The following is a 10757-nucleotide window of genomic DNA, read 5'->3' on the forward strand; positions in this document are numbered from 1 at the left end:
AGACAGCGCTCACAGTGTTAAGTTAAACATTCCCTTTTCTGCTGCTGTTGTTCTTCAAAAGTACGTTTTGAAATCGTTTGAGGCGATAACATTATACATTGAGGCCTCCCTGTGTGGTCTGTTTACAGAGTTAGTGCGAAATTTAAAAAAAAAAGTCCAACGTTGAGCGGACCAGAGTGACCAGCAGACCTCCGAGGGTAACCGCAGCCAGGGCTAAATTTACCCCGTCTGTAGTGCACTTCTCTCGGTCTAGTTATGTGTGAACTACCGCTCGTTCTGATGGCGGTTTTTTGCGGTTCGGTAATTTTTTTTTAATGTTTTTTAAGCTTACGTGCTTGCGCGCTCGCGTTCTCGTCAAGTCCGATCTTCCTGCGTTCTCGCCAAGAACGGACTTGACGAGAACGCGAGTCCGTACTCGCGTTCTCGTGAATTGAGAAACGCCCTTCAGTTTTCAGTTTACCATGGCAGCGAAGAGACGAAAATCTTGTTTTAATTAATTCCACTGGTAGTCTGTTTTGCTCAAATAGAAATAGAGGCCTGCCTCTAATTCTGGCCTCCTTCCAATAATGGCCTTGACGAAGATGCACCTGAGTGAAATAAAGGCTCTATCCTACATTAGAGAATTTACAGTATTCTAATGGGAGGGGGTACCAATAAAAATAGTGTTCTTTAACTGCTCCGTTTAAAGAGACATTGCATGTGTTTTTACTGAAAATATATTTAAAATATCCTTTTTAGTGGTTAATTTATGACAAAAAAATTGTTTGATGAGCAGACTGACACCTCAGTTGTTAAGACATGTTTCTTCTATAAGCCTGTAGCCTATTTCCCTGCATTTTTGGGGGGTCAGAAGTTCCCACGCTGTTCCGTGAATGTGACGTCAAGCGTGTCCAGGTTAAATGGTCAGACAAAGAAAACAAAGGAAGTGTTATATTCAAGATGAATTTTGAGGATGCAACTGGCATCCAGCTCAACTCATTAATCAATGGAAACTCCAGGTAAGGTAAAAAAACAAACAAACAAAAACCTTGTGAAGAATAAGCGTGACTGCTGCACTTCTCTCTCTTGGCCACAGGAGGCAGTATCAGAAATGTCCATCATGTCTCTTTAACTACAAAATGACTTTTGTTATTAATGCAGCTAAGGTGAATAAGGGATCAGACGGTCCTTCAGTTAGGAGTCTGTGCTTTTCTGTGTTAAATAGGCACACTTGTTTACTAATGACAGAGGGAACAGGTAACATAGATTAGTTGCGAAGAATTTCTCCACACCCAAATAATATGATTCACAAATATTTCCTGAATTATAATTAGTCCTATAATTAGTGGGGCTGTTTGGCGTTGTCAGTGGAAACAGTTTGTACACTGTGGATTGCCAAATGAGCTGCTTGCCTAGGGCAATAACTGCCAATTGGACTGTAGAACAGAAATAAAATGTATTCTCTCATGTAGGGGAAATTAAGGTGTTTCACTGTCAAAGAGGCCAGGCAAATGAGAGCCCAAAGGTACACACAAGACTACATAATATAAAAAAAAAACTAATATCTAAAGATTAATCTGTATGGCAAAAGAGAAAAGCACATCTAAAAATAAAAATGACAACCCCATGAATCTTTAAAAATATTCCTGTATCCTGTTTATGATCTGGATCATCACCAACATTTAATTGATTGTTCGTAGGCATGAGAATAAATTAGAAAAAATTTTATTAAAATCCATTCATACCTTTTTTAATGATTTTGAAAAAGACAAACCAACGCCAAAGAAATATAACCTCATAGGTGGAGGTAATGATTTAATTATTAGTTATTTTTCTCACAGTCCTTCTGAATCCTGCCATCTGCCTCAGTAGAGGAAATCCTAGGACAGTGTCAGTTCTGCTAATTAGTTTATCCCTGAACTTTTGAAAAACTGCTGCTCCAACAATTCTCACAAAAAGTTGCTGATGCCACCACAGAGTGATTTTTTTTTTTATCTTTCTATTTTCTGCTAAAGCCTTGAAAAAAAAATCTTTTCACAAATATGTGCGTTGTGGACATTTTGTTTGAAATCAATGTTGGGCTATTACATAAAATTGAAATGGAATATTTTTAAGTTTGTGTTTTTAATTAGGGGAGCATGAAAATTCCTGTTACTTGCTACAGGTTTAGCTATTAGAAGTACTAGGATGATAAAAAAAAATTGAACAATAATTGAGAAAATCATAAGATGGTTTAACATGCAGTGGTTCACAAAGACAATCATTTGTGCACAACACAGACACAAAACCAGTGTGTAAACAAAATGATATCCCTGTCTCTTTGTAATCGTATGGTAACTATTTATTTGTCTATCTGAGTCAATTATGTCAAGTTTTACAAAGTCTTCCAAGTTTTCTACACTCTAACCTTGAAGGGACCTCATTTTAACATTTAATTTATTTAACCTAATGGACACAAAGTCCAGTCATTTTTGTATTATGGATTCATAAAGGACAGACAACTCAGGTGGAAGCATTTTGTTTTGATCAAATCATAAATACAATGTAATAAATACTGTAATGGTTTGTTCTTTGTTTTTAATATGAAGCCACATACCTTTCTGAGTGAGCTGTAAAGATCCTAATAGCTGATTTTAGGAGTGACAGCTAAGAGCTAAGTCTCCGACTGGATGATGACTTCCAGGGGTTGCTGTTAAACTTTACTTCAGCAGAACTCAATCAGTTACAGATTAGAAGTGTGGAAGGGATCAGACAGCAGTGAGCAGTCAGGTAAATGTCAGGATACCAAAACATATTTCTCTTGATAAACAGACCTCTGCTCCTTGGTGCACCTCTGACCTATCTCTGGATCTACAGAGGTCAAGCCAGGGACTCATTCAGCCATTGTCTGATCCCTATCTCATCAGTTCCTTTCAGCAACTTAGGTACTTGTGTTTTCCTTCTCCCTTCTCTAGCTTTTTGGTCTACTTTTTGCCAAAAGCATTTTCTGTTGATCGGTGTACAGATAATCAGTCACCGTCTTTTCCTCTTAACCTTTAGTTGTTAATTGGCCAGGAACTCTCTCTAAAAAAAAAAAAGAAAAAAAGAAGCTAAAACTTGTTTTTGCTCAGCGAGATTGGTAGATTATTAATTTATAAATCTTTTCTCTTACCTCTCAATACTGATATCCATTACATCCAAAAAGATTTTTTATAATATTATATTATAAGTCATACTTTCATCATCAGTTCGAATAAGACAACAACAGTCAATATAATGTGCTTTAAATAATATATAACCACTGAATAATAACGGAGGAAACTTTTGTTTTTTTTTACTCTGTTTACAGTAATGTCTATTTTACCAGATTTTAAGGGGCAGAAATGTTGCTGTGTAAACTATTTTTTAGAAGAAAAACATATGTAAGGTAGTACATCTATAGTTGCTGGGATAAACAAAATTCTGGTGATATATTAGTATTTCATTACATCTCGTTTAATTTTTTTTAACAAAAGAATGGGGGCAGTTTGTTACCTAATAGATTTTTTTTAATTTGTTTTTAAAGAGTTACATAAAATAATAACAATGTATTTAATTTGGAGTGTCATCAGGGTTTGTTGAATGAAAGCTTTAAGAACTCAAGTTAGGTAGGATAATGACACGATATGACTTGAAATTGCACAGTTTAGACTCGGATGTGTCATTATTGTAGATTTGGCTCTCGAGAAATGTAGATTTTACTCTCAGCTTAATTTCATTATTGCAACATGAGTACTGTACTTAACTGTATTGTATTTTCTTTTATAACCATAATAAAGACGAGAATGTTTCAGCCACAGGGGATGTCTTTTTAGCAGAGCAGAATAAAGAAATCCTCAAAACAAATATCCTCCTTGTACAAATACACCCTTTATAGCCACACAGCTTCTACTAATCTACCTTATAACCTTTATCCACTTACATTTCAACGAACAGTCTTAAAGTGGTGTTGGTTTAATGGCAACAATAACAACAAAATCAAAAAATGTTTAATAAGACAACTTATTATTAATATGATGAAATATATGAAAAAATCTAACAGGACTTTTTGTTATAAAAAAGCACAACTTTATATAAGCCTGTCTGGCTTACAGTATAAATACTCAGATGACTGAGCTTTCTGATGCACAGCAGAGCAGCTGGAATGTGCCAGTGCTCCATGCATGTTTGAAGGTGTTTTGGGGTCACAGAAACATCAACCTTCTTGTGTATTGTCACCAAAGTCAAATAAATACGTCTCTGCTTCATTTACAAAGTACCTTGATGGGGAAATACACACTCGCCCTTCCTTCCCAAAGTTCCAGTAAACAGTGTTGGAGTTAAAAGATTAAAAGGAGACTAGTGTGTGCCTGAGTGTTAACATGCTTTCATTCTCAGTCATCTGCACACCAGATGACTTCTTTACCTTTCTGTGGGACACATAAGTTAATTAGATAGAAAAACAAATTGTAGGCGATGGTGCTTTCTGCAGTTTCTGTCTCCTTGGTGTTTCAATTCTGCTTTCATATTTTGTCTCTTACTTAACTCAGCTGGATAACTCATGGTAACTCTAAAGACAAACACTTTAAGTTCAATAACTTAAGGAATGTTTTTGGATGGGGCTGTAATATGTGTCCTCTGTCTGTTTTTCAAATTATATCTGAGTGGTAGAACTGTCCACGCCCTGGGTTAGGGTCACTTGTTATCTTCCACCAAATTCATCATCATTTTGTAGCAACTCTGGTATAGAAAGGGGCCTGTTCGGCCACAGGAGGGCAGTGATGCTCTGTAGTCAAACTAATGCTGCAGTAGAAAAAAATGGCCATTGATTACAATTTACACATTTCTTTGTTAAAAATATCAGCACTTTGCCAAAATATTTCCATAACAATATCAAAGAGAACCATACTTTAGGTGAAAATGTTAAAGTCTATTTTTATTGTGTCTTGTGTCATTTTAAATGCTATTGTTCTTTTATCAACTTGTCTCTCATATTATAATGCCATCTAGGTTTACATTTTGATTCCTTGCTATGGTTTGCCAAAATGTGCATTTATGTTTTTAGCTTGGTAACAGCCATTCATGACTCTTTGCACATGGACTGTGGGCACAATTCTGTGCAGAGGAAGGTATACGACATATGTTGCAGAAAGATACTCTCGGTGATGTACTCTTTGAAGGGTTTCTGTGGCTGCTTGGATTTAAACCTTTGGGATCCTAAGACACCATATGAAAAGCTCAAAGAGGTCATGCTCGAATCCCTGGTGACTTATACGCTGGCTGATCTCTGACCTTAGGTCTAAAGTGTAAATAGAGCTCTGATGACATACGAGCAAACCTTAATGGTTCTGGAATCATTTTAAGACACATTACACAAATCTCTGTAAAACATGAATTAGAAAGACATGATAAATAGTTAATAAGGTGATTGACAGAGCAATGTGTGCTTTGTAAAATAACCACCAGGGGGCAGCGCAGCACCATTTTGTTTGGGATAGGGTGAAATTTAGTGCTATTTTCAAAATCTTTGGGGAAATTTTATTCAAATACAGAAAGCTACTGGATTTTATATGACATTCACATCTTCATGTGAAGGTTTCATTTATCTCAACTGCTTAGGTTCCACACAAAAGGTGAATTTGAATACAATTTTGGTGTGTTTTTCTTTTCTTTCGTCAAATTGTATCCCTGTTGTAGTGCTTTAAAAAAGTAGGTTTTCAATGTGAAACTTGAAACAGTGCTGTAATTCCTGACATTATGTGTTGTGTTGGTGTAATGGCAAAACACTTGTTTCAGTTTCCTGCACACACAGAGGCAGATGTTTGGTATGGTGGCCGAAAGGTGCAAACTCAAAAAAATGCTGCAAAGAAAAAGAAACAAGCCTGTAGAATTTCTAGATAATTCCAAAACATGCAAACACAAAAAACAATAGAACATAAAAACGTTGCAAATAAAAACTACTGCTCTCAATAAAAACAGTCTCATCTACCAGAGCTTCTATATGTCCCATTTTTGTAAATGTTGCAAATTATAAATGGGAGGGACGTGATCTTCTGTCAAAAAAAGCTTTTGTTCTGTCACTGTTCCATGAAAGCCAGCTTATGGAATGCAGAAATATACGCTATCTTTTTAACAAATTATCCACAATAATGTTTTGCTTCCATGACTTGTTGGTTTAGGTGGTCAGTAATGTATCTATATATTTACAGTCAAGCCATATTATTTTTGTTCACAAGTAATTAATAAAACCCTGTTCTAGGATAAATGATCTACATATGTTCTCTAGCAAAGAAAAAAGAAACAGAAAAATGAGCTGAAAACCAGGGAGCGTTATCACAGATCCTTCCTCCCAGCAGCTGTAAGGCTTTATAACCATCACTGCTCCCAAAAGCCTCAATAAGTTCTTACATTCATGCTGATTTTGTACATTTTCTCTCCTAGTCACTTAAATAACATGCTGCTGTAATTTTACACATATCGGGTCTTGCAGTTATTTTTCCATATCTACTACTGTAAAAACGTTCACAGCTATTTATTTTATTATTTGTTCACAGTTATTTATTCATCTGGGGACCGCATGGCATTTATATTTGTAAAAAAAAATGTTTTATTATTTATTTTTAAACGTTTTCACATATTCTGTTATTTTTGTACAATTTTAAGGTCCACGTTTATGTTACCTTTTTTGCTGTAATGCGTTTGTGGCTGAAATACTACAATTTTCCCATTGTGGGACAATAAAGGGATTTTCTAGTAAACATTCAAAGCTTTTCACATTACTATTACACAGCTGGCCTTTATTTACATATCCGGATTCCTAAACGCATTATTTTGACTGGTTTTATTTAGTGTCATCAGAATATGGAAGGCTGAATAGATATAATAATCACGCAATATTAGTAATTTTTTGTAAAGCCATGTGATCCTATTTTCTTTACCTCCAGGTTGGGCAGTACTTACTACGTACTAATTTTGGTTATTACATTACAAAATATGTAAAGAGTAAAATAGTTATGAATACCTTCATAAGAACTTAAAATTTCTGATTTGGCTTACAGAGTTAAAGATAGGGCAAGTTTAATGTAATGTAAAAGAATAGGTATGGAAACCAGATTTAATGAATTATACACTTCATGAAGAGACGTTTATTACATCAGTAGAATATATCATCCAAAAATCAGCAACAGCAGCACTTAATTTCCTCACTCCCACAGCTCATCTGACAGGCCCCATATATTTCCTCCACATAATGATAATCTTATCATACGCACATCCACAACTCTGTTGTTCAGCTTGTCTCATTAGACTAAAAGTATCTCAAAGATGCTTCCAGCTGCTTCTCATCTTTCTCCAACATAGCCTTCAAAAGCAGATGGAGCTTACAAACAGTTGTAGCAATCGGACAGGGCAATGTTTTTGAAGGCTAAAATGATCATTGTCCATTGTTCGATAAAGTGGTATGTGGAGACTGGGATCCATGGGGAAATCATGTTGAGTTCCTGTTTATAACATGTACACTGCTTGGAATATCAACAGAAGCAGGAAGCGCATTTTTCAAGTTGCTCCTATTGTGTACTACATAAGCAAAAAACAGATCAAATGTGACAACATTAGACTAGTTTATCATTGCTATAGCAGAACAAGAACACTACATCATCATTCACATGTACTAATAAAATAGTGTCATAGACATGGTATTTTTTTATATGACATTCACAGTTACATTCAGGATTCGTGATTGTGCACTGTTTATCCATGTTTTGATCAAATTTCTAATGTTACATGCAGTGAAACTACTGTGTTACACTGCACTGTGTTTAACGTACATTACAGGTTACTGGATTTTTATCCAGTGCATTTAATATGCAATTCATGTGGTTACTGGTAGATTACTTAAAATCCTTTACTTGTGTAGAAAATTATTACAATTTTTACCTTATTGGTCAAGTAAATTAAAAAGAGTAAAAAAGAAAATAAGTCTATGCTAATACTATATCACAATGTACAGAACTGTTTGTCAATAAATATGCAAGGACGTAAAAACAAAGCTCTCAGACAGAATAATTAAATAGACATGAAAGAACTGCTTTGCATTTGGAAAGACAGACAATGCAGCTTTCAAAAATACTAAAATTGGAAAAATTCAGATGAAAAAATAATGAATCTCTGTCTAGGAAGCTTATCTAGGACACAAACAGACAAACACAGAAATACAAGTACAAAATGTCCCTGTTTACAAATTTTTTGCAAACTATTTTTCGCAAGTAGATATCTACTTTGGGCAAGAAAGACAAACTAGATAATTGCAAGCAATTCCATTTGTGTTGATAAGATCATTATAGAGGTCAGTATTTACACATCCTACTTACATCAGTGGCAGTGGATAACAAATGATAACTTCTCCTTTGCTTGCAGGTTCAAGGTATTTTCAAAACTGCTGATTTACCAAAATGTTTTGTACATGCCTTGAAAAAGTATTTATACTCCATAAACCTTTTTATCATAACTCATAAGCTGGTATGACTGTGAGGAACAACAGCAGTGGATAACTGCTAACAAACAAACAAACAAACTGTTAGGTGGAGAGTTTAGTTGCTGGACTATATTGCATTGTAACATACCGGCAATACTGTTATATTAAATTATCTTTCCTGACTTCTTTTTGCTTGTTTTAAATTCCTACCCCACTGACTAAACATTTTCCGATACATCTAAAATGCTCAAGGCTAACAAGTGTGTTTGAAAATGGCAATGCAACATGGCTCATCCCAGTGGGTGCACTGCCCCATTTATAAAGTACAAATTCTGAGTTTTTAGTATGCTTGCATTTTTTATTTGACATTTGACTTGCCCAGAGAGTATATTCATACAAGCACTGTGTATTCGTAAAAGTTTTTATGATTCGCTTATAAAAACAACAAAACTAATTTGTAGCACACTTTCCCTTTAAATAACTTTGCTTGTTTCCTATTCTTCCTTCAATTCCATCCTGAAAAAAAGACTTCAGGACTTTAGAAACACATTTTCCATCTCAATTTTTTTTTTTATCCTACAGTGGGCTAACCCATCAACTCTATTAATTGAAGTCACTTTTTCGGCAAATTGTACAAAATATCCTGATTGATGCTAACCTTTTCATGAACTGCTACATTATTCTATTCTATTTTATTTTATTCTATTCTATTCTATTCTATTCTATTCTATTCTTGTGCAGAAATAAAAATGTTTACCCTAAATGTAGAATTGTTATTTACAAGTGAGGATTAAGGTTTTGAAAACATTAATCAGATGTTCTCATGATAGCTAAATTTCTTAAAGTTTAAGGAGTATAAATTCTTTTTGCAGTGTAGCTTAATTCTTATTGCTTTTTTTTAAGCTATATTCTACAAACTACTTCTAGTACAATCTCATCCAGTCATTTGTGTGAAGAACAGAAACTATCAGCTATTTTTGGCATTTGGAATCTAAGAAACACGACCTAACTACAATACAATGACCAATTCCCAATGCTAGAATTGTCAGTAATGTCTACAGAATGGGTACATTTGTTTTGTGCCGGGTGGTCCTACCCTCTGCATTGTTCATGTTACAGAGGTCATCAGTGATGATGTGCTCCAAAGGTCTCCTATTATACAACAGCATCCTTTTTCCTGTGGGCTGTAAACAAAACTACCCACGCGTAGATCACACCGGTGGATCAGAGCAGCATTACTTTTTTATTTCGATTCTGTCCAGTTTTGTGGCATATGTATGTTTTAAGGAAAAACAGTTTTAGGTACACAGAATGTGATCTGAGCATACGAGCATAGTCTGAAGCTTTATGCTCCAAGTTAAGTTCTGTGGGTCAGACACTGCGAGGGGCCCTCTCCAGTTCATGGGTCCTACGGTTGCGACCTTTCTGCCGCTCTTGCAGGTGCTTCCACTTGGACGTCATGCCTTGTGTGCGCATGTTGCTGTGAGGACTCGCCGCAGCCTTCTGCTGCTGCTGATTGTGTGCCTGCACTTTTTGAACATGGTGAGCTTTCTGCCGCTTGTACTTTCTCTCTCTTTTCCAAACCTGATCACAAAATTCATCCACACTATTCAGAGTTGGATGATTGACCAAAGACAGGAAGTCCCTGTACCACAGCTTTTGATTTGGACTTTCTCTAGACAAGGAAAACTCTTGTGCTGGGACACTGGTAGCTGTATCTTCATCACGATGTAATAGATCCCCCAGCCGTTCTGCGTCAATCACTTCTAGGTGAACCTTCAATATGGTCTGCATAAAGCCGTGTTCCACTGCATGGCATAAATATATGCCTGAATCCTTCTTGTCAAGAGTTCGGATCAGAAGACCCTGATCCGTCCGAATGAAACGTTCCTCTGATTGGATCTGGGCAATTAGAAAATTGGAAGTAGAAAAAATTAAACAAAGAGCAATAAATAAGGAAAGCAATACAAATTCAGAACATAAAAAGGAGCTATTAACAATAACATTTGCACAAGACTCATATCTCCAGAGTCTAAAGAACCAACTCCAATTTAGATTTAAAAAAGAAATAAATAAATGTCCAATAAATAAACAAGCGTACAACTAAACAGGTAAAAAAGAAATACATGAAACAAATAAATATAATCACCAATTTCAATATACCATGAGAATTAAATGAATACATTGTAATTTATTCAGCTTTTTAATAATTACCTTCTGCTTTTTTTTTTTTTTTTTTTTTTTTTTCATTTAACAATTTACTTCTTTTTTAATCTATATATTGCATTGAATGCTTGTTTTTCAGTTT

General features: G+C 35.2%; 1 protein-coding gene across 1 annotated transcript in view; it reads right to left on the reverse strand.

The window, feature by feature from the left end:
* Positions 1-9148: 9148 nt before the first annotated feature.
* Positions 9149-10757, reverse strand: part of LOC107099207 (semaphorin-3ab-like) — a 31257-nt gene continuing 29648 nt past the window's right edge. The window contains exon 18 of the mRNA XM_015397254.1: positions 9149-10351. Within this exon, the coding sequence (XP_015252740.1) occupies positions 9821-10351 (531 nt within the window). The 3' untranslated portion in view covers positions 9149-9820. The remainder of the gene's footprint in view (positions 10352-10757) is intronic.

The sequence above is a fragment of the Cyprinodon variegatus genome, unplaced genomic scaffold, assembly GCF_000732505.1.
Source record: "Cyprinodon variegatus isolate N-32 unplaced genomic scaffold, C_variegatus-1.0 Scaffold846, whole genome shotgun sequence".
In the NCBI taxonomy this organism is placed as follows: domain Eukaryota; kingdom Metazoa; phylum Chordata; class Actinopteri; order Cyprinodontiformes; family Cyprinodontidae; genus Cyprinodon; species Cyprinodon variegatus.